This window comes from Sus scrofa, chromosome 15 (assembly GCF_000003025.6).
Source record: "Sus scrofa isolate TJ Tabasco breed Duroc chromosome 15, Sscrofa11.1, whole genome shotgun sequence".
Taxonomy (NCBI): Eukaryota; Metazoa; Chordata; class Mammalia; order Artiodactyla; family Suidae; genus Sus; species Sus scrofa.
In genome coordinates, this window is record NC_010457.5 from 37,557,385 (window position 1) to 37,581,756 (window position 24,372).

Sequence of the window (24,372 nt, forward strand, 5' to 3'; positions counted from 1 at the left end):
AGATATTTCTACACTGTTAACATGCACGGTCAGTGTTCTGTGCCCAGTGGTTGGACTCGGAGCTCTGGGCAAGGCCTTTACATGTAGTCAGTGTTTCTTGCTTTGCTCTGAGTGGAGCTGGAAAGTATCCATGGTGTGTGAAGTGTGCAGTTCCTCTAAAAGGAGGTACTATGAGTTCCCTGGTGGCTCAGAGGGTTAAGGGCCCAGTATTGTCACTGCTGAAGTGCAGGTTCGATCCCTGGCCCAGGAACTTCCACAGGCATAGCCAAAAAATTATTTAAAAAATAAAAATAAAAGGACCTGGAGTTCCCGTTGTGGTGCAGTGGAAACGAATCTGACTGGTAACCATGAGTTTGAGGACTTGATTCCTGGTGTCACTGAATAGGTTAAGGATCTGGCATCGCCATGAGCTGTGGTGTAGGTCGCAGACATGGCTCAGATCCTGCATTGCTGTGCCTGTGGCATAGGCCAGCAGCTGTAGCTCCGATTTGACCCCTAGCCTGGGAACCTCCATATGTTGCAGGTTTGGCCCTAAAAAACAAAAATAAAAATAAAAGGACATGCCTCAAGGAGGTGGAAACATGAAGCTGACTGACCCCTTACCTTGGTCTCCTCAGTGGAGTTAGGAAAGGTCAGCGTGTAGGTGCCGCTGGTTGTTAGTCCTGATTTGAATGCTTCTGCGCAGTCTCTGAAGATGATTTGTTCTTCCTTAGCAACAAGGGAGTGCTTAGCTGCTTTTCAAAAATAGGAAAGCTTTTAAAAGGAGTTCACAAAAAGGTAAAACTTTATCATTTCGAGATGGCCTCATTTGGTGAGTTTTATCCCATTTGAATTCTTATAACAACTAAAAGGGAGAGGCTAGTTTTTAGCATTCAAAAAAAGTTACTCCTTCAGCCTGTTTCATATTAATTCTCAAAGATTGTGACCAATAATCCATACTTCCTTTTTTTCTCGTCAACGGTTATGTAACGCAGGTACTTCCCAATCGGCTGTAATAAACTATTACTTTTAAAAAAATCTTCCATCGTGAGTGGACACAGATAAAGTTATTACAGAAGAATGAGAAAGAACGTACCTAGAAATACTGTTAGCTCTACACTGGCTGCATCCATTGCCCAGTCTAAGCCAAAGTATTGGTTATTTTCCTTTCTTTTTGTAAATCTGAGACCAAATCTTTACACCTTTCTTTAGACTCTTGGGTGAAGACATTTAATATTCTTTGGATTTTTAGCAACTGTCTCATAATAGCTTGTGTTAAAGAGGGAACTAACATTTATTCATCTGTGTCTTTGAAATTCTTCCTTTTATGTCTGTAAAGTCTAGGACTATGAAATTCTTTCCAATTTTAATTCTACTCTCAGCATTTAGACTTCCCAATCCCCTTTTTTGCCACATTTTTAAAAAGTGTTTGTGTATGTGTATTCTTGCAGGTATTTATTTATACTTCATTCTAGAGACTGACCTAGCCTAGGTCTCTAGCCAGGTGGTACAGGCAGGCATCATAGCTGGGTGGCCCGTCCACACACCTGTTGGAGACGCCTGGGGCCCATGAAGGCTATGCTGGTCTTTTCCTTTGCTTTTTTTTTTTTTTTTTTTCTTCCCCTGCGGGAGTCTGAGCTTCATGGTTTTTCTCTATTTTGGCTCATCAAAGTTAACACCTCATGCTGTCTTAGTCCACTAGGCACCAGATGATTGTCTTTTCCTTTTCTATGGATGTGAAAAAAATATGATTTTTCTAAGTTATAAGAGGATGAAACTAGCTAGAAGGCACATACTGCAAACTAGCAACCTGGGGTAAAACCTGCCACTTAGCATCGAAGTTGCACCACAGTTTTTGTTTGCTTCCTTGTGTGTTTCTGTTATTCAAGTTGGGAGAATTACATGACTCAAGAAAAATGTGAGAGCATATTTCTTGTGGAAGAGAAAAGTGTCTCTCTGTGATTCATATGTAATCTGTATGCTTTTGGATCTGTGTCAAAAGCATACAGTTGAAAAGACACTATGAAATAAACCATGGTAAGAACTAGACCCATTGCTTAAGGAAAACACTTAAAAATACCACACAGGTTATATACCATGTCTCTAATTAAAGCCTGAAGATGCATTAATATCTTCCCTCTAATGTCTAAGAGAGGTTAAAAGGTAAAACAGAAACAGGGAAAGCAAGCTGTAGATGAGGATGTGGTAAGAGAAGAAAACTGGCATTTCTTGGATACCAGGTATATGTCAGTTATTGCAAGTCTTATTTTATCTTCACAACAACCCTGTGGTCCTACTACTGCTTTTCCTTCTTAAAAAATAAAAAATGTCTACTATATGTTAGCAACTTACCCAGCCCCCTACATCAAGTTAGTGATAGAACTAACACAGAGTAGGCTCTTTGAGCTCATGAGTCAAAAATATGTTTGGGGTGGTTTGCCTCATAATAATTAATTACTATAAATATATAGTCCCCTTTCTCTCTTCCTCTTTCTTTTTAGTCAGTTCCATATTGAGACCCTATGAAGCATTTATATGAAATGTGTAATAGATATAGTGCCCTTTTTTTTTTTAATGGGAACTCAGTAAATTTATTTTTTTATAGTGCCCTTTTTGAATAAGAGTTTTTTAGAATTTTGAAATTCCAACGGCAAATAAAGCCAAAAAAGGACTTATATATAAGCTTTACTTACAGTTTGATGTCGATATCATAGTCAATAAATTATGAACCGTCTCCATCAGATCGTGTTGCTGCTTTTGGAGAACTGAGTTATTCACCGTGGCAGTCACCAGTTGTTTTTCTAGTTCTTCAATGATGGAATTTTGCTTGGATACTAACACCTGGAGCTGATCTTTCTCTTCTTTTATTGACTGAAGTTGAACTATGTGCTTGTCTTCCATATCTAGAACTTTCTTTTCCAGGAAACTTGTAAAGGGAAGTAATTGTTTGTTACTGAAGGGTTTTCTGGTTATCATCAAAACCAAGTGCTTTGTAAATAACCTAATCAGTTTCATAATCCTTATACAAGCTATAACTATTTCTATTTATTGAATTTCTACTTCTCCAAGGCACTCTGTTAAGTGTTAAGGGAGTAATAAAATCCCAAAATGTTGTCACAGCCCTGAAGAAGCTGTCAGACTTGCTGAGGAGATCAGATAGATGACATGGGTGTGACATAGGAGAAAATACCCTGGTGAAAATGGAAGATTGGTAATTAGAAGTTACCCCATGCAATGCATTTGAAGACCGTGGTTTTGCTAAAGAGGAATGTGGACAGTAAATGGTGACCAGTAATGTGTTGGGAGCATCTGTGGGTCAATGGGGGAGCCTTAGGTTGAGAACCTCGCCTCCACCCATGACCCCTGTGTTGCCTGAGGCAGTCTCTCCTCTCTCTGGATCTTGGATCTTGGGTGTATATCATGTATATATATATTGATCTGAGTGAAAATCCACCTAGAGAAATAAATATATCTAAAATGAAGGCATTAGATTAGATAATGACCTCTAAGACCCCTTCTGATTCAAATAATCTGAGTCTATTATTCTTTCCGGGTGGGGGAGCAGTAACATCTTCTGAATCTTTAGCCCTGGAAACAACTTGCTCAGCTAAGGGACTAAACTACCCATTACTGGTCTTACCTATAAGCATTAACAATCAGTATTAATAATTATTATTAGAAATTTAGTTACAACTTTTAAATTTATCCCAGTCCCATGATCATTATGAACCAGTCTGTGACAGTAAGTACCAAGAAATAATCAGTCCCCACAGTGCGGACATTTGGTTTCAGCTTTCATCAGTTTTACCATATCCATTTTCAACTATTATTTCTTAATATTTTTCTTGATATTGCCTAACTTATTTTTTTAAACTTGTATATCCCTGCCATTGATTTAAAAACCGAGATAACCATAAGCAGAAAGTCACCTAAAAGCAAATGCATAAAGTTTTTGTATTCTGGCTAAAATCATCCCTAGTGCCATCGTCAGCATGCAGGCGATATATGCTTTGGGAACATTTCTGCAATGCTTGACCTAGACACTTACATAAAATGTAGGGACACTTTTAAATCACAAATCTATACTGCCTTCAAAGTGATGTTGCTGAACTTTGTTATCCAACCGGTCTTTTGCTTTGTTGTCTTTAATGTTCTATGAAGAGGCATAAAAGATAGATGTGATGATCAATTGCACAGTACAGAGGTTGAATGAGAGTTTGAATACTCTGGGATGGATGTTAAAAAAAAAAACAGTAGCTTCTTTCTCCCAAACCTCTACCAGTATAATCCAGAGGGCAATCACATCCTGATCTTTAGATTCAGGTTTAATTTTAAGATTAAATACAATCAAGTACTGAAGAGTTAAGCCCAGCATTGGGTCATCCCAGACCAGCACCGCATCACATTGTGTTTAAACTGTAAGTAGTCTCAGAGATCAGATTTTAGAGGAACGCTTTACAAGATGAGCATCTGGACCCGTTTCTGGCTTGTGCAATCAGTTTGGTGAACAGCAATAAGCTTGATTTTTTGTGAAAGGAAATTAAGTAAATGGGATAAAACCGATGAGGATAGAGTGTAAATTCATAACAGGAACTTTGCATGTTGCAGCAGATGCCGTGGCCAGTCATGAGTGGTAGTGGAGGGAGGGAGGGTGGAGGCAGCGTGGGGAATGCCTGCATTGCCTGTCAGTTTGCTCATTAGCGTCTTGTTTGATTTTCTGATTCAGGATGATCAATTTTATCATCACTGTAAAAGTTGGACTTAGGTATGCCTGAACTTTATATTAATGTAATTCATTCTCCCTTGAGAAGTGTGGGAAAATATCCTTGTTGGCAGAAATACCAAGCCTGAGTCATGTTTCTTTTATGAGTTTTTATTGCCTCTCTTCAGAAGGGGACAGTGTCAATGATAGCACTTTTTAATAACAGTAATCAATACAGGAATAATCACAATTTAACTGAACCTGCATAAGGAGCCTCTAAATTAATCACTTGTTTTTAAAAGACCAGAAAATAGTGATAAGATGAAAAAGGCATTCAAATTACTATGCCTTAGGAGATGCTGTCTCCGTGTTTTTGAAACCCTCTCTCTCCCTCTCCCTCACAAGGTTCCTGATTCTTATACTATACATTATGGAATTTGGCATTATGGGAGCCATACTTATAATTAAAAGTCACATGAAATACAATTTCATATCTAGAAAGTGTACAGTTCTGGATTATACTTTTTTCTATTTTTATTACCTGTTCTTATCTTGCAATTTGTTTATTTCACTGGTCTGATCCAAAATCTGTTTTTCCAATTTGTTTGTAGAAAGAGAATGTTCCAGAAGCTGAAGTTCAAGTCTTGTTGTCTGATTTAATACCTAAATGCAATGAAATAAAATTATTATTTATTACTTTTTTAACTAGATATAAAGTTATCTAAATTATAGGAAAACGTAAGTAAACATTGCTTATTTGCCCAAGTGTCTTATTTGGGCATATTTTTCATTTTTGGAAGTCTCATTGTGCTGGATTACATCAGAGTACATTAAACATTTTTTTCATCATGTATTTTGGAAAGGATTTAATAGTTCTGGACAATGGTGTTTGTGTCAAATAATATAGTGTTCTTTTTCTTCTTCTGCCATGTTTTATCATTTCTTTTCACACAGTGAGATAAATGGGAGTATAAATGGTCCTATTTCATATATCAGAATCTGTTGATAAATGAAGAGCCTTTTCCTCTGCTGTTCTCACATCCTTTTGTCAGTAGACAAAGTGTGTTTAGAAGTCACACACTTCCATTCTATAAGAATGTAGCTCATTTTTCGCCTAGCATTTTCTAATTGGCATTCACTTGTTTAGTCTTTTTTTTTTTTTTTTTTCCACTTCTCGTTTTCCTATTTAAAAATCATGTAAACTCATCAGGAAACCATAGCATCCATATCAAGTGGGAGCTAGGTTCTGCTTTCTGGGCCTTTCTGACATGTACCATGTGCCATATCAACATTTCATTGTCTTCAAAAACTTAAAGAATGAATGCTTTAGGCTGCGTTTTAGCAGGAAGAGTCCATTACTCACATCCTCTGTGTCACGGTGACTCGGGATGTGATGTCACTTGTGTCAGGGAGGATTGTTGCTCAGGAGTAAGGGTCCTTGAAAGAGCCATTGTTTGCTCGGGGTCTGTGTCATTCATGAAAGCCTCAGCCTGGCCCCACTGGGAGGGTTTAGGGACAGTCCTTCCTCAAAGCTGGGTGCCTTCCTACCACGAACACGCCTGTGAATGAATAAAGGCATCACCAGCCTAAGGGTGGGGCTTACTATGAACACCTGGAATAGAGATTTGGCTTCTACCTCTTCTTGGGTCCCAAACATTCTGTGTTGGTTATTGATAAAAGGAGCCAGAAACTTGGTCCTTTTTTAGCTCCTAAGGGATGTAAAATGAGTACAACAGGGAGAGGGGAGAGAATGGCTTGTGAGTCCTGACTAACCCAGGACCTACTGCAGTGCTTTTCCATCCCTTTTCTGAGGAGCTCCAGCTGCAGGTGACTCTTAATTATCCAGATCATGTGGTGTCTAAGCTCTCAGGCCTCCAGCTGCCCTTTCTAGTCAGGTTCAATAGTGTGTCACCCTGACAGGCTAGAAAAATCTTCTAATCAGAAATGTTCATGTTTGGATTTGAACTGTTTCTTCACAGTAACTGCTCAGCAGGTGCCTTGAGTAAGTTGGTACTAATTCAGTCCCTTGATGTCCTTGCTTAGGCTCAGCCATCTTGATGTGTTTAGTTGGACATTATGGGCTATTTTCTTTCCAGCCATCTTCCTATTTTCCTGTTATCCTGGATCATGTGATATCTAGTTTTGCAATAGAGTTTTTAGTCATGTGACCCAACAAAAATCACATCAAATGCTAGTAACTCAGACTTATATAGGATGGGAAGGGTTTATATCATTGCTCTCTGTATCTTACTTTTTTTATCGTTCTTATCTGAAACATAAGAAATGTAATACTTTTGGACATTTTTTGTAACAACTTGTTATTCTCAATTTTACTATCAAAAGGTGCAAATGTGACCTAAACATCAATAATTTTATTTTAATAATTGACAATGGATATATTGATAGATTTACTTTTAGAGTTTTGTCGTCTTTTCCTTTTTTGATTTTATTACCTCTTGGGATTACAATTTTCAGTACCTTGTTTTCCATTGTGTAAGATAGTAATATTTTTCCTAAACTGTTCCAATGTTGTGCAAGATGTAGTAAGCATATAACCTCTTATTCTATGCTCAAATAAAAACCTTTTATTCTACCACTCCATGCTGTTTTCTCTGTCTTATCCAACAGTTCTCCATGACAATGAAAAACTGCCTGGGGGCTCATTACAGGTGGCAGGCTAATGCTTTCTCTTAGCTCATCAGCCTCCTGGCTGATGTTTGGCGTTTCTTGGTCCTTTTCCTTAAGTAGCACTTAAGAATAATATGTCATGCAAATCATTCACAATTAAATCTACTTTTTTGTGGAGCATTATTTATAACTCAGAGTAGGAAGATACTAACTTCATAAGCCTATAAAGAAACCAGGTTTAGGAACCAGAAAGCCAGCCCCCCAGTGACGAGGCTTGAACTCGTCATTGCCATGATTCCTCCAACAGGGGGATTTTTACCATCTGCACTCTTCTTGTTCAGCCACATGTGTGTCATGCAGGGTGTCTCTGGATGAACTTTGTTTTAATGTTTCACTGTTATTCTTCTAACATCTTCATATTTCATATTCTTCTTTGCTACTGCTATTAATTGGTAGCTCACAGAATCTTAAAGGTAAAAGGGAGGTTAAAAAAAGGTAAAATGGTAGCCCTCCCATTTCATAGTTACAGCCCCCGAGGCCCAGGAAAGGTAGTGCCTTATTAAGATTTGGGAAACTCCAGGCTCTGGGCTGATGGTCAAACACAGACTGTGCCGCCACTGCTGCTTCTTACTATTCTCTTTACTTCTTTCTCCATTAACTTACACCCCAGGTTGTTTTGGTGGTTCTGTGAGATTTAGGTTTCATCTTAGCTCCCAAGTTCAAGTTAAGAACAAAGTTTCCAGGACTCTGCCTCAGTGCTTTTCGTGTCTCAAATGCACAAAAAACTTAAGGGCTCAGAAAAGTTTATCTAGAATCCAATACCAGCAAAGCAGAGGAATGTCTGTCTTGTAGTCAAGGATGAATAATACGAAAATGGTTTGAATGTCCTCAGTAAGATAAAGGTAATTTAACCTCAGTATTAAAAATGAAAATGTATTTCCTTCTTTTAAATTCCTATCTTAATACAAATTCTTAATTTCTTATCAAGCCATCCTTTTTTCTGCCATACTTGAGCCTTCCTTGCCTTTCCATTGTTTGGTTAAGTAAGGACTGTGTGCTACTATCTGGCTCGCGGGCATCCTGTTTCCTGTGTCACTACTTACTTGGGCTTCGACGTCAGTTAACTTCCGGGTCTGCTCTGCCGTTTGGTTAAGTAGGTTGGTTCCTATTTCTATCATCACAGCAGTCTGGTTCTGTACCGCATTCTGTTGTATCTCCACCATTTCTTTCTTCATGTTGTCCTGGATGTAGCTCTCAAGCTAGAAAAAAAAAAAAACACGCATCAGAAAGACAGTCATTAGTCCAATGACCAAAGACTTTATTACTAATTCATTTCTCTGTCTTGTAAAATATTTCTTGAAAGACTTGTGCCTTGCTCTGATTTTGAAATCTTGCTGTTCTTTGATCACCAGCAAGAAAAGACTGATTTTATGTTGACTCAGCACCTGGCAGCTCAGTAGCAGCGTGTGTGTGAGACAAACTTGAGGCCCCTGCAAGTCCACACTGTGGCAGATGGGGGGGTAGGCCGGTGGCTCTGCAGTCTAGTAGGAAGGGCATCGGGGATTTCACTGTGTCAAGACCATTCTGTAGCCCTGTCCACGTTATGCAAGAAATGAAAATCTAGTACAAAGAAACATCGCTGTTCCTCCCACATTCTAGATATGTGGTTTCTCAAAATACAGACTTTATTTATTCATTTATTTTAGCCATGCCTGAGGCTTGCAGAAGTTATGGGGCCAGGGATCAAACCCATACCACAGCAGTGACGTCAGATCCTTAGCTGCTGAGCCACCAGAGATCTCCCTCAAAATAGAGACTTTAGAAGAATCTCTGAGATAAAGCGTGAGGAAGGGTAACTCAGTGCCACAGTCTGCAGTGCCCTACCTGCCTTCCCTCTTACATAGGTCATCACTCATTAGACCTATTAAGTTTCTCCTAACAGGTGTGCATTTTTCAAGTTTCATCATTTTCCAAATTAGGCAGACTTAATTCTACCCCAGTCCATTAATCAGGTCACATGCCAGTCAGGACTGGTTCTTCTCCTGTGTGTTCCTGTCAACAGTGGGCACACCAGCTCATTTTAACACTCTCATGTAAGGATGTCAGGAAGTGACAGGACACCAGTGCTGTAGGTACAGACACCTATGTCTTTGGCAGTAAAACTACATAATTAAATATAAGTGCAGGCCAGCCGCACGGGAAGAGGACGTGGGCTTTGGGCCAGGCACATCTGCTCCCGTATTTGCCTTGGACTGTAAGTAAGTTGCTCAATTTTTGGGGGGCCACAGTGTCCTTATATAAAATAGAGTCTCTGATTGGTCAGAGGAACATTTTAAGGATTCATTAAGCTATGCTTTTAAAGGTATTGTGCATGTATAACTTTGGGTACTTAAATTTTAACTTCCTTTCTTCTTGAGTTTTCTTGATGCTCCAATGATGGGAGCCACAGTTCCATTCATTGGCCTAAAGTACAAAGTTATAATTAAAAATTTTTTTAACTCAAGTTGAATACGTATTTTTTTAAAAAAAATCTGCTTATAGTGCCTTTCTTTGAAACTTGTCATTCTCTGTAGAGAAACCATTCATAGAGCCAGTTATCAAACTTAATTTCTCCTGAAATGTTGATCACTGAGTATTCTGTGCTTCTGCCTGTGAGAGTGAGAAAATGTTAGGGGCAGGGTGGGATTTCCCCCATGGGGTCGAGGGCTTCTTGGTTGGTTCTATTTTTGAATTGTGTCTTGGGAGCTGGTGCCAGGTCCTAGAATTGGTGTGAGAGCTGTAAATTCACTGTTTCTGTTGCTCGTCTGCATCGACTCCATGCCACGTGCTGCCTTCCTCCCTCATGCTGGTTGTCGTGATGCTTCACTGTCGCTTGTGGTTCTCCCTTGCTTGGACAGATCAAATAGAGCATGGAACCTAGCAATTACTAGAGCTCTGATGCTTTGTAAAATCTTATAGTGGAAGCCTTTATTCTCTATATGAGTCCAAATAGATTAGATCATTAAAAAAAAAAAACAATCAGGAACTATTACTTGGCAGTCCAACAAACAGGTATAATATAGACTTCATAAAATCTGAAGTGGGATACCCTCAATAACCTTTTATTAACTAGCTAATGCTAACAGCTCAGGCTTTTAAGTGACTATGTTCTTTCTTCTTTAATTCACCCTTTCCTTTTCCTTTTTTCCCGCTTTTAAAAATTGAAACTTTTACAATTTAAATGCATGATTTAAAACATCTCATAGCGACGTTTGCATTCCTTCTTCTCTCCACCCGCTTCCCCCATCACTACCATGGGAGTAATGGAATTTTTGAGGTTAAAGTTAAAGCTATGTAAATCATCCAAAAGAGTTGTCTTAGTTACTCTTAACACCCAGCAAAGATAATATTTAGAAAGACTTATTCTGGGAAGTTTAGAACTATTGAAGATATACTCAAGCTGGAGTTTGGTTTAAGTCCACACTCTGTCGTAATACTTTACAAACTAGTATAAATCTTATCTTCTTGTTGATTTCAGTATATGAGCTAAATGAAAATGATTCTGGAGTCCCCTGGTGGCTTAGCAGCGTTGTCACTGCTGTGGCTCGGGTCACTGCCATGGCATGGGTCTGATCCCTGGCCGTTGGAATTTCCACATGCCACGGGTGCAACCATAAATAAATAAATAATGATTCTATGTTTTGTCACTCTAAATCACATACCTAAAAGGCAAAAATGAATCCTTAATCGTCCCCCACCTCAATTTGAGAACTATTGAGTCAAGTGTGGTTACAGCCATCAAGAGGCATGAGAGGATTGTTTATAATTTGATATTTTAAAGTTAAGTTCCTATTTAAAACTAGACTCAGGAAATTTGACAGACATAAAAGACCTAATTTTAAAAAATAAAATTTCCTAAATGTATAGCCATATCTTTCTCTAAACTTGAAAACAATAGAATATACATGATTTTTAAGTCACTATTTTACAGCTTTTCAGGATGACATAGTATATGTAGAAGGTGTGTGTGTGAAAGTAGGTATAAGATGTGTTGAGGGGGAGGTTAATCTTTCAGCAAAGCAAATTATAGATCTATGTATACAATTAATATATGTACATAGCTATCACATATATAGTATATACATATATAATTTCTGTATCCAATATATGCAATGAAATATTAAGTAAAATTCTATATGATACTGACCCAATTATTAACTAATTGAAATCTTGGAGAGAAAGGTAAAGATTTGTGCTTTCACACTTGAAGCAACTAAATTAAATTAAGGTTTTAAGAGAAATGGATATGAGTGTTCTTTAAGAACAAGGAAGCATGTACTTGGTCCCAGAAACAGCAGTGGCAGTCACAACCATAGCTACTCTAGTTGATGTTTGCCGGCTGTTTCCATGTCTCATCTGTGTGCTCATTTCTACCTGTGGACCCTGGTGCCTCATTGAGTGTGGGCGCAGGTGCCTCTGCACAGGCATGCCTGCACCAGACTGGTGGTTCAGCCCAGAGGCCACACCTCACCTCCTGCCTTTTAATGCCAGAGGTGGTACATCCCCAGATGGGTGTGAGTGTGCCTTCCAACATCCAAAGTCCTCAGTGCCTTAAAAAAAAGACCACCTACCACACAGTTAAGTAAGGGGAAGGGTCTTTTTTACCAACAGAAAAGCCTCGATTTGAAGATCACCAACGCCGAGTTTATCTCATCTCCTAGGAGCATCGTGACAAAAAATCTTTTTCCCTCCAAAGACTAGTAGTAATTTTTAGAGAGAAAGACTCCGGACATTCATTTGGTCTGCATTGTTGAAAATGAACACTTCCAAGTGAGAATTTCCTATTTGATGCAGCCTTTTCCTATTTGATCACTGCATGTGTAGAAGCAAAATTCCAAATCCAGAAACGAAGCCTCTTTGGCTGATCCACGCAGATAGGGGTATCCTAAAATTTCCCTGGCCTCTCAACCCTAACAAATTAGCTCATTTCTAGTTCTTTGCTCTGGAATGTCTTTCTGCTTAGTTTCTCCTGTATTTATTCTGTGGCTGAAACCCAAAAATAGAGAAATCTGCCTGATGAAATTTCATTCTAGGATAAGGAAGTCAGTACAAGAAGGAATATGAGGCAAATAAGATCTCTCTCTCTTTTTTTCTTTTTAGGGCCATACCCGCAGCATATGGAAATTCCCAGGCTAGGGGTCGAATCAGAGCTCTAGCTGCTGACCTACACCACAGCCACAGCAACACAGGATACAAGCTGTGTTAGTGACCTACACCACAGATCATGGCAATGCCAGATCCTTAACCCACTGAACAAGGCCTGGGATCGAACCTGAGTCCTCACGGATACTAGTCAGGTTTGTTACCACTGAGCCACAACAGGAACGCCAGAGGCAAATAAGATCTTGCCTCCGTTGGCAGCGTCCTGCTCCCACTCTCCTTCTGCAAACGTTTCCCGTCCTTGCTGTTTGCACTTAGCCGCCCTTATCAAAACAGTTCCAAGACACTTGAACCTCCCCAGGGAGGGACATGGTTCTTTCTCGTTTCACATGGGTGGCTCTGCAGACTCATATTTTGCAGAAATGTTTGACATTGCCCCCATGTCTGAAGATGATTAGGCAGTGATTCCGATTTGTGAGTCCAAGTGCCTCGGAAAGGTTCCCATCACAAGTTTGAAAGGACTGGGTGGATAGTCATTTTGTCCTCGTCTTAATTAACGGTCCAAGCGCACTTCCAAGTGTGGGTCCTTGAACTGTTTTTCTTTCCTTCAGACTCAGATGGATTATCCAAACTTAAATTAACATTTTAAGGCTATTGCTATGACCATAGTTGCATAGATTCTTGCTTGATATTTACTTTTGATTTGCTAAAAAAAGAGTTAAACCCTAAACACCATCTTTAAGAGTTGGCAACACAGTGAAATTCAAATAACCAGAAGAAAATGTTTTAACACAATATATATGTACATAAAGTATATCCTGAAGTTTTTCACTTGGAATTAAGTTTTTTATTACTTCCCCAACATTTGAAAAGATCAAATTTGACAGAAATAAGTCTACTAATGAAGCAACAATGGCAGATTGATTACACACTGAAATGTTTCCCCGGCTATCTTCCTTCTTACCCAAGATTATCATTGATATTTTTGTACCAAAAGGAAAGTAATCTTGAAATTGTCCGGAGGAAGGAAAACAGAGATAGTACACGAAACCCCCCACCCCAACTTCAGTATTTTAATGTCAGTCTGAGAGGTGGCTTCTGTTTAAATACACCTCCGTATCTGAGGCCTTTTTAGTTAATTTGTTTTCATCCATCTGAATGACCTAATTTCCCAGGGAAATCAAGAAATAACCTGAGGTTTCACTGGGAACATTGCACTCTGTAGCCTTTCAGTTTGGCAACGAGATATTGTAACTGTTCTCTCCTCTACTCTCATACCCCAGAAAAGGCTGTTTTTTCCTAACTCAGGAATCCCCCTTATCTGATGCCTTCTCCCACCCCACCCCCATCCCCCAGGCTCTACCCTCCTCTGTCTCCTGGATTGTCACACAGCCCCTACCAGCCCTCATTCCACCCATGCATTAGGGAGCTTAGTGCCAGCTTGATCTCTCCACATCTTAAATCCTACCTGTGCCTGCAGGAGGAGGTACAGGTAGTCTGGCGGGCAGCATGCACTCGTGCACACCTGCCTCCTGTGTGTCCCAAGCCAGGTAGGTAGCTCCATCCCTCCAGCCTCAGTCTGCACCTCCTTTGCCAGGAGGCCTTTCCCCCTCTGCAGTGAGACCCCACACCCCTGCACGCTCTCCTCCTCGAGCCCTGCCTCTTGGTGTGTTAGGATTTGATATTAAAAACATTTCTTTTCTGTTGCATTGATTTTTAAATCTCCGAACACTACAGGTCTATGTTCTTGTTTGCTTGGGATCCAGAAACCCTGTTGCTACTCTCCAGCCACATGCCCTGGTAACAATGAGCAAAACATTTGTTCCTATAATTAGTTTGAAAAGTTGAATGCAAGATTATATTAAATGGAGGGATATTCTGTTTGGAAGGCTTATGACCTAATGTTCTTGGTTCCCTGTCATGAGGAAACAAAAACATTTTCAAGGTCCTCAGACAGAAAAGTAGCAAATCTGGGCTTTCCTCTCCTTCCTTATAAGCATTTGTTTTTTTAATGTAGAGGTTTTATTGCCCGAGCAATTGTGTCCTCGGCAGTGTTTAAGGAGAGATGCCGAGGTTAAAGGGGGAAAGGCCGGGAGATGCACATCTGGGGCAACCTGTGCTGTTTCAGACCTGGCAGGCAGGTGGAGGGCATGCCTCGCCTATGTGTTTGTGAGTGGGGTCATCTCTGTTTCCTCTCTGTATTGATGCCGTACTTGAATTCATGGCCCCCAGAAAAGACCACGTCAAAGCACTTGGTTTCCATTGACTCTGTGACTTTGACCCTTTTTGTCCTGTTCAGTGTGGTTCAGATAAGACCTTGGGAAGCGTGACCCTGACAGCGCAGCTTTTCTGGGTGGTTAATAAGCACATGTGCCTCTGTCCACTGTGACAACGTGGACCCCCACTTCCCAAAACTAATTTATTCTGACTGTTTTTCACTTTTTTCTGTTCATCCTTTTTGAGTGCCATCCTGTTGCCTGGTAGTGTGTCTAGATAACCCTGTTCCCGTATTCACTAGCATAAAGAAGCTAAAAGTGTGCTAGTGCTGGCTATAAACATGAAGACGTGATAAGGAGTAGAGCTAGAGTCACCAGCTCCTGCTGTCCTCACATTGGTGGCTTGTCCCCTTCCTCCTGTGACAGATAAAATTGTAAATCATTCAAGTTTACCAATATATCTGGGCTCCGGTGAGCCATATGTCTTTGCTTTTATTTGTGAGCATAACAACCTTTTCTTTTCTGTTATTTAATTGGAGAGTTTTATCTCATACACTCCCTCTCTTTTGCTTCTTTGTATGTTACCCTTACCATCAGTCATTCCAAAACCTAAGAAGAAAATGAATTGTTCCCCTCAAAGTGTTCCAGTCATTTCCTACTGATTTAAAAAAAAAAAAAAAAAAGCTCTTTTTCATCAATAGCAGCTTTTAAAAATAGACGCAAGCATAATGAGGCTAGTATAGCAACATAAGGTTGTTTGGTTATTTCCTATGGGAAAATGGGTGACATCTTACCTACACATGCGGCTTTTAAAAGGGCTCTTAAGGTGCATATATATTTACCCAAATATCTGCTAGAACTCCAGCTCACAGGACCCTACATATAATTGTAAGTCAGGGAGCAAATAAAATGCCACAGAAGCTGTAGGGTTATGTATACATTTATATACAACAAGAATAGTTACAGCAATTTACAATTGCAAATGTTTTTCTATATATGTATGTGCTTTAACTTCATCTGATTCTCATACTACTTTAGCTTGGGTTTCCCCAAAGCAGAGCCCGAGACAAAGGCATACACGCAGGAAGTTTACTTAGGAAGTGGTTCCAGGGAGCAGCTGGAGGACAGGCCAGGGGAGCAGGAAGGAGGAGGCCAGTTCAAACACGTGGACTCTGCCGACCACACTGTGGCTACTGGTGACAGATCCACGGAACCTTCCATGTGACAGTTTTGGAACTGCCTGCTTGGGGCAAGCAAGAGGGCGCTCCCCCCTGGCTGGGTAGGGTGGCCAAGCTCAGCTTTCCTCTCTCGGGCTGTGCTCACAGGCAGGAAGTGGGAGTCTGGGGCCTGAAGCCCCCTGACTGCCTCCCGGGATGGCTGAAAGAGGGGGAAGATTGCATGTGGTCTCCAGAGGTGTTCCCAGGGAGCAGGGATGCCATAGGCCTGGTTTACAGAGCAGAAACCCAAGGTGGAGCTCTTGCACCTCACCCACCCTGGACCCATCTCTGCTGTGAGGGGAGGTGAGGCCCAGGTGGAATGGCTTAGGACCCTGGTCAGTGGCATCATGGGGTTGAGGCCCTGACCTCTGCAGTTTGGTGATGCTGCCCTTCTGAACATGGTGGTGTTTCTAACAGACAGAAAGGCTAAGGCTGGAGACGAAACCGAGGCCATGTCACTGCATGCAGAAGAAGGTGGAACATGCACTTGACAAGCCAAGCCAGTCATGAGGAGCCTTCCCTCAACCCCGCCACAGGGCCAATTGCACGAGACCTTCTGTGTCTCCTACAGTGGCTTGGTTCCCAGGATACACCCTTCTCGGCCCGAGAGAAGCAAGTGATGCTCCTACAGAGGTAGAGAGGGAACATCAAACTGTGCTCTCCTCTCTAAGTAGAACTAAGTTGTCAGTATCACAGCGGGAGATCTTGACATTCAGCTACGGAGGTTTGTTTTTTTGTTTTTTGGTTTTTTTTTTTGTTTTTTTTAATGAAACTAAAGTGCCTCTCTGAAATTACAAAGCATCAAGGAAAAAAAAGTAAATATTTTAGTGTCTTTCTGTGGCAGGCAGAAACTTTGAAACATCGTGTATATGTTCTTAAACACACACACATCTTCATGTGTGGAGATAAACAGAGATATATCCATCCATTGTCACCCGTCTGTGGGGTGGCACACCTTCAAAAACAGGGGTGGGGGAAGGCCTTGGAAACCAGTAACGTTGTTGAACTCTCTCATTATGTGAATGAGGATTGAAGGCCTGGATCACAGGGCTGGCTGGTAACAGAGTGAAAATTAAAACCCTGGTAACCCGATGGCCAGTCCAGCACTGATGTACCTGTGCTCAGCTAAAACAGTACTGCCAAGTGTTAACCATGTTACTTTGAAAAAATTACTTTTGTGATGAGGTATTCAGATCCCAAAGGCTATTTGTCTTTTCTCTGTCCTATTTCTGCTGATTCTTTCTGTATTATGTGGGTTTGCAAAAATCCTGGGTAGATTTCTAGGGCCAAAACAGTGTGATCATCTTAGGAGCTGGCATTTTTCCCCTTTTTAACATGAAATAAACGTATACTGTCACAGTTATCCTAGATGGCTATGGAAGGGAAGAGGCTAGAGGAATTGAAATGATTTTTGTCTTGAAGATACTTTCAAGACAAATAGTTCTTTATAAGGAAGGCAGGAAGCTTGTGTTGTTTCTTGAAAAGAAGGGGAGGGAGGGGTTGGGAATGGAGATGGGAATGCTTGAGAAATTTCAGAACTGGGCCTTGCACACCCTGCTGAGTGCAGCATAGAAGAGCAGACTTCCAGCCAAGCCCTTCTGCTGCTTTATCTCTGTTGCTGGCAAACCGAAGGTGGAGAGAACTCCAGCAGAGACCGTTTTGCGGATAGTATTGGAAGTTGCCCAGAGTCCACTGGATTAATTTGCATGAAAACTTAGCAATAACATTTTCCACGCCTTGTCTATGATGATGTACTACTGACCCACCATCAGCAAAAATCTGTGTTTAGGGTAGTTTCTCAACACACTGATAGCTCTCTTCTGAACTGTTCATATTCTCTTGCCCGAACACTATCCCATCTACTTGATGGTGGATTTGAGTAAATGGATATCGCGTATGTCTGTGTACTCTCTCCACTGGCTGACATTTCTATAAGCCAAGTGTGTTATGGTGCTTATATGTGGTGGGGGAGCTGAGTGAGTTTCATTCATCATCATGCTCCAGAGTTGCTGCAGTAACAACGCTGTGAAATATTTAGACATGTGTGTTCTTTTCATTTTGCTTTTCATATTCATAAAGCTGCGGCTTTTTTAATTTTATGATTGTATAACAGCTAAAGTTCATACTTCTCTGAACCGATAAAGAGGGAAAGCCTACCTCTTCTACTGTATTAAATTATCTCTAATTTGACCTCTAGTTCAGTCCTCACAAGGGTTTAAAGCTATAAATTTTTTCATGTTCTTGTATTTATTTGCCTAATTCAGTGGCCTATGTGCATGTGCTTTAAGGAATCATATACTTGCCTGGGCTTTGCAGAAGCAGAGCAACCTAAAAGTGATCAATCTTTTTGCTAAACTCACATTAGAAATACAAATTATTTGTTTAATTAGGCTGTGTTTGTGTTTTGCAGATTAATCTGTAAAGTTATAATGTATTTTAAGCATTTTAACAACTTATTTTAAACCTTATCAACAGTAAAAAAAATTTTATAATTGAAAACAATGCAACAAAAGCAAAACAATATTAAATTACCAAGTTATATAGCAATTAGAATTATATGGGGTTTTCTTTATCTGATTATAACTATTTTTTGATCTGAAATTTGATAAGAAGTGTATCAAGTATATATCAAAGTGTTTACTGTTCACCGTTTAAATGTTTTGCTAGTCCAGCCATTCACATTAGAAGACCACAGGGAAGCCTGACTCATGTCCCCTTCTCTTTGAGGCTCATGGTCCAGAGAAACAGGGGACGGCTGTAGTTGGTCTCTGCGGAAAAGCAGCCTCCAGCAGAGACTGCAAATAGTGATTAAGACTTTGGACAAATGAGGGAGCTTCTAATTACTTCTTCTAAGACCTCCAGACCCTAAATAAGAGAGTGTCTTGCTACAAAATATATGTTGTATCAAACTTCTCTTTACAAAATACCAGTTCCAGGGATGGTGTTGTTTCTGACTCATTTTTAGAGGGAGTTTATTTTAATCTTTTGTTTCAGGAGCATGCCATTCATGTACTAGGGGAGTCACTTTCTCTCCAGTGGTTGAGTAAGAATAGAGATGCAAAATCTGACCCAGTAAAGTGAAGATGTCACTGCTTCAGATGGAGTGTAAATGAACATAATTATATTTTTATATGATTACTTATCATCTTAAAGTAGTTTTTGAAGAAAATTTCACTCTAAGAAGGAGTCCATTTAAATACAGACACCCATATGGCATGTAGAGTCACCCCTTGCTGTAAAATGAACCTTTCTTACATGCTAACTTGCTGCATGTGGAGTCTGTTGGGCTGTCCACTTCCTGGGGATTTGGAATATTTTGCAGCCAAGTGTATGACACCAAATTGAAACTGCTAAATAGCATTCCTCGGTGAGCTATTTTCACTGGTTTCTTCCTCATAATAGAATTATTTTGACTTGTAAATGTTGCTCTTTGGGGACTGGTTTGATGTGTTAGTGTGCTGCCACTCAGTTTTTTTTTAAATAACAAATCGCTGGTAAAATTAAATGCTATCATCGGCATCCCACAGAGCAAAAGAGTACTTAGCACATGATCCTATTTATATGGAGTTCAAAAATGGACCAAACCTACTGATGGTGACAAAAGTCAGCATAATGATTCTGGTTGGGAGGTGTTTTGGAGGGTGCAAAAGAGGTTACTATTAGGAAGGAACATAGAAGGACTTCTGGGGGCTACAAATATTTTATGTCCTGATCTCAGTGCTAGGTTCATGAGTAAACTCCATTTTAAAAGTTCGCAAAGCTGTCTAGCTTTAAGGCTAGTACTTTAATATGCTTCCTGTGTTTTAGACCTCCATCAAAATATTTTTAAAGCAAAGGATATTAAAAATGAAACATTTGACAAATTTTGCCATGACACTATGTCCCTAGTTACTATGAGTGATTTTATTTACCACTGTCTGTAGCTTTCTTCTGGTTGTACCAAAATATCACCTAAAGAAATAAACTTTGAAAAAGTGGTTTTAAAGTGACTGTCTGCAGAGAGCTGGAGATTAAACTGTTCCAGCTGTCCAAAGAAGGTTCAAAGTATTCAGCTAGGTATATGAGTAATTTAACATTCCGAAAGTCTATTCTTTCCGGATCAAGCATAAAAGGCATTTGCTCTTGGAAGACCAAGAAAGAATTCATGCAGTTCCCATTAGTCTAAAAATAAATAATAAATAAATAAATGTCTGAGTCATGGGTTGCATTTTGGTGGAGTTCAGTGACTTCAAGTGTAGGAAGAAAATGATTTATCCTTCGAATAGTTGTGCTACCCATTGCCCATTGGAATGAGTACAAATTACTCTGAGAAAAGCGAAATAAATGAATAGTTTATTGAATTGAGTCATATTTTGAGTTACTCCAATTCAAGTAGCTCTTGCTTTCAAGCAGCATTATAAAAAACCTGAATAAAGTAGCTTCGTTTGTGTTGGATTAATGTGGGAAAGCAGTTAGATTTGTAATTTTTGACGCTGTTGTGGGGTTGTCAGTACAGCGTGGGTTTTGGGACTCGGGCTCACCTGGATGTGCATCCAAGCTCAGCCACATACTAGCGACCGGGTCAGCTTGTTTAAATCTCAGATTTCTCCCCTGCAAAGTAAGGCTATAAATGCCTATAGTGCTATGTTCGTTTGAAAATTAAATGGAACAAATAAGCACGGTTCCCAAACTGTGTGCTGAGCCATCCTGGGTCCGTGCAGCAAACTGCCAGGAGCACTGGAGATAGTTTAAATATTCAAGGGAAAGACAATAATACTCAACATCTGTCCGTTACTGGAAGAATTAGTACCTCAAAGTAGCTCAGTTTCAACACTATTAGATTGTGCCACTGGGCAAGGCTGGGGTTTTGGTGGTTGCTATTATAAAAAGCAGGTACTGTACAGAAATCAGAATGAAACTTAAAAGGGGAGTGGTGGTATCAAATATGATTCCAAAGTTGGAGAAGCCAGGCAGTGCCTAGCTGGCAAACACATTCCGTAAACAAGCAGGTTACTTGAGTTTTAGAACAGTATTATAGAACCTTGCGTTTAGTGGAGTGTATGTAAGCTCAGTCTGCCCTCTTCCTTCCCTTACTCCAACCCAGGTACTGTCTTTAATTGCTATCGCTGTGATTTAATAATGTTTATTGGAAAACCAGTAAATCAAAAAGACCTAGTAAATCATATGAACTCTTCATTAAGATGTATACTTGAATATTTTCCCAACTTCAGAAACCATTAAGAAAAACAGTCATGTTTCTTGCAAGCCCGTTGTTTGGCATGGTATTTCCTCTTAGGCTAACGACTTTTATAGGCACAGAGCGCTCGAGGAGAACGTTCTTAGAGACACATGCATGTGGTCTGTGGGGCAGCACGATTGCCCCAGGCTGATGTGTTTCTGGTAGGGGTGTAGTGGAAGTATAGAATGTGTGCCAGTTTCATGAAAGTTATGTGGTCCATTTCTGCATGTAATTTATAGTTTGCATGCTTGCCATCCTCACTTGTTCAAAGTTGAACTAGTTTTATAACATACAGAAAAGCCAAATTTATTTGAACACCAAAGCAATTTGGGAAATAAATCTTCAGTGTGATTCTCCAAATGCTTGTGGTAAAAGGGACTTGAATCATTTTCCCATAATTAGTTTCAGTTCTGGAGGTCTGCCCCCTCTCCCTAACCCTACTGCCTTGCATGCATGTCTATTCCACTGGAAGCTAGTGGAAAATTCCTATTCCCTTTCACTCCACTGCATTGAGTTATAAAAAGCATGTCATTCAGAATTAACTTTTTCTTCTGCGTGCTTGAACTTAACTCACATCTTGAAGGAAAAACTTCAAGAGTTATCAGTGGGATGAGGGGCCACAGCATTACTTTGGGCCACCTTAGAAGGGCTGACTTACTTTACTTCATCTTTAGGAGCTTAGATATTTATACCAACAAGTGCTTTTTGAGGGACAGTGCATGACAGTGCAGTATACCACCTTGCTTTTTTCAGAGCCCCATGACACTCATTTGCCCAAGTCCTAATTGACCAACTCGGTGGGAACAACAAGCTCACATGCAAAGGGGGAGGGCACACAGAAAGTGGGGAATGAGGGATGAGGGGACACACAGGAAGTGGGGATGAGGGGTGAAGGCACACACAGGAAGTGAGGATGAGGGGTGAGGGTGTAATAGGAAGTGTGGATGAGGGGTGAGGGTGCACATAGAAAGTGGGGATGTGGGGTGAGGGTGACACAGGAAGTGGGAATGTGGGGTGAGGCTCATACAGGAAGTGGGGGTGAGGGCTCACACAGGAAGTGTGGTTGGGGGAGTAAGGGCTCATACAAGAAGTGGGGATGAGGGGTGAGGGTGCACACAGGAAGTGCGGATGGAGTCACTCAGAAGTAGACAACTGCAGCAGAAGTTTTCCCATTGTTAGAGTTCATTTGTTTGTTTCAATCAAAATATGATTCATCTTACCCCCATTTTTAACCAAAAATCACTGTGGTCACTGCTGTGATTTGGTCTTGATCCTGCAACCAGTTTAATTTTATCAGTGGAAGTGAATTCTTGAAAGCTTCCCTCAGCTGTAGACATCTGGCTTCAAATTAACATGGTCCACATGCCAGCTTAAACTTTGTGGCTTGGTGTCTTTGTTGAATCCCCTCGGCAGAAGGACCTACACTGGAGTTTTGGCTGCCCTTTGGAAATCCAATTATGAGCGGTTGGTTCTGCTGGAATCTTGGCCCTCTGCTGGAGTGACTTTAGGAGCACTTGGGGTTAAGGAGGCCAAAGTTAGAACATAAGTGAAGTTTTCTTCCAAAATGCCTGTCCTGCATCCCAGCACTTCCAGGTGGCAGGTGTAGACCCCTTTTAATGATTCCTGAACCCCTAAATCGTTAGTCTCCTAGAGTGTGAGGGGCTTTGGAGGAAAAATCTGTGCTACTCTCAGAAATATCCTGAAAATGACAGTGGTACACTCATAACTGAGATGTGAAGCCTCATCTTAATCCCTCTTCCCAGTGGCCACTAGCTATACTCCAGCTGACCTCAGCTCTTGGATTTTGCTCTTTGGATTTTATGGCCCCATTGCTGTGGTCTCAGTGGTCCCTGTGACTGCCCGGGAAGCAAAGTCAGGCCTCCCATGTTGAGAGGGGAATTGTTATGACTCGTGATGCAGAAAGTACACCTGTTGGGTTTTCATAATGCTGAAGTGAACCACCATTTAGAAAGGTTTGTAAAGGGAAAATCCTGGTTCTCCCAGAAGCAAACTCCAATCTGGAAATTGTTATGTACAGCACCATGTCTCTCTGATGCTGGAAAATGGTAATGTCAGGGGAAGAAACGGTAAGGCCAGAAAGAGTGGCAGATCATACCCGTCAGGCCTATGTTTCATGTCCAAGCTTTCCATTGAATGTTTATATAGCCCCTTCTTTCCTCAATTGTCTGCTGAATTTATAATATTATCTCCTTGTTAACCTCTCATTGTAACCCTCATGGAATTACGTTATGTTTGACCAGTACTTAAAGCATTCCTCAAAAGTTCTCTCTGGGCACCTCAGGAATAAGACCACTCTGTGACATATTTTCTTAAGAACGGTTTTCACTAGAAGGTAGATTAGTCTTGGGAATCATTCAAGGAAGCTTTACAACAGTCTAACCATATAGATTCCATAGATAAGAGCACAAGAAAGACAATAGGTGGGTTTTTCCAATTAAGAAGCATTGGCTTCCATAAAAGAACAAAAGTACCCACCTGCATTAGTGCAGTGGGTACATAACTTGTGTCATGCTCATATGACAAAACACTGCATAGTAATGGAAGAGGGCAAATTTTAAAACACAAAACAGATGAATCACAGAAATAATAAAAATAATAAAAAAGGCCAAGAAAGAATATATACTGTATTCCAATTATGTGAAGTACAGAACTTAGTAAAAGTGCTAGGAGTTCCCTCCTGGCTCAGTGGGTTAAGGATCCAGTGTTGTCACTGCTATCACTCTGGTTACTGCTAGGGGGTTCGATCCCTGGCCTGGGAACTTCTGCATGCTGTGGGTGTGGCCAAAAAAAGTTCTAGGTTCCATAAAAGAGAGACAACTTGAAGTCTGAGGCATGTCTAATCCAGCATCTAAGTGAAATGGCGGGGGCTGAGCTGGTCCGGTCAAATGTTTGGGGGAGCAGAGTACACATGTGAATGGAGTAAGTCCTGCTCTTTAAGACTTGTTGTGTTGCCCATCCTTATTCCTAGAGGGCTGTCTTGGCAAGAGTTGTATTTCTATTTCACCATCTTCACTTGCTTATTCATGAATTCCTCCCTGTATCTGAAAATATACCAAGTATGTGCCATTGTCTGCAGATTCACTGGCTGACATCTTGGTGTTAGATGCGTGTAAGTCTTGTGATGCCAAAGGGTGGCAGCTGCCATTCATACTTATACAACATCTCTGTCATATGGAGGCTTAAATCACCCAAGTTTTACTGTCCTGCTTCTCAGTCTAGGTTCAAATCCTGAGAGTGAGAAAGCAAAACTGG

General features: G+C 40.5%; 2 protein-coding genes across 11 annotated transcripts in view; one reads left to right on the forward strand and one right to left on the reverse strand.

Moving 5' to 3' along the window:
* The window catches only part of MCPH1 (microcephalin 1), a 219,786-nt gene that overhangs the window by 102,199 nt on the left and 93,215 nt on the right, over positions 1-24,372 (forward strand). The gene's annotated exons all lie outside the window — the stretch shown is intronic.
* The window catches only part of ANGPT2 (angiopoietin 2), a 56,749-nt gene that overhangs the window by 13,208 nt on the left and 19,169 nt on the right, over positions 1-24,372 (reverse strand). The window contains exons 2-5 of one of the 2 annotated variants that reach the window (XM_005671650.3): positions 8,413-8,568; positions 5,223-5,344; positions 2,673-2,905; positions 604-731 (exon numbers count right to left, since the gene is read on the reverse strand). In XM_005671650.3, coding sequence (XP_005671707.1) covers positions 604-731; positions 2,673-2,905; positions 5,223-5,344; positions 8,413-8,568 — 639 coding nt within the window. 2 annotated transcript variants of the gene reach the window in all.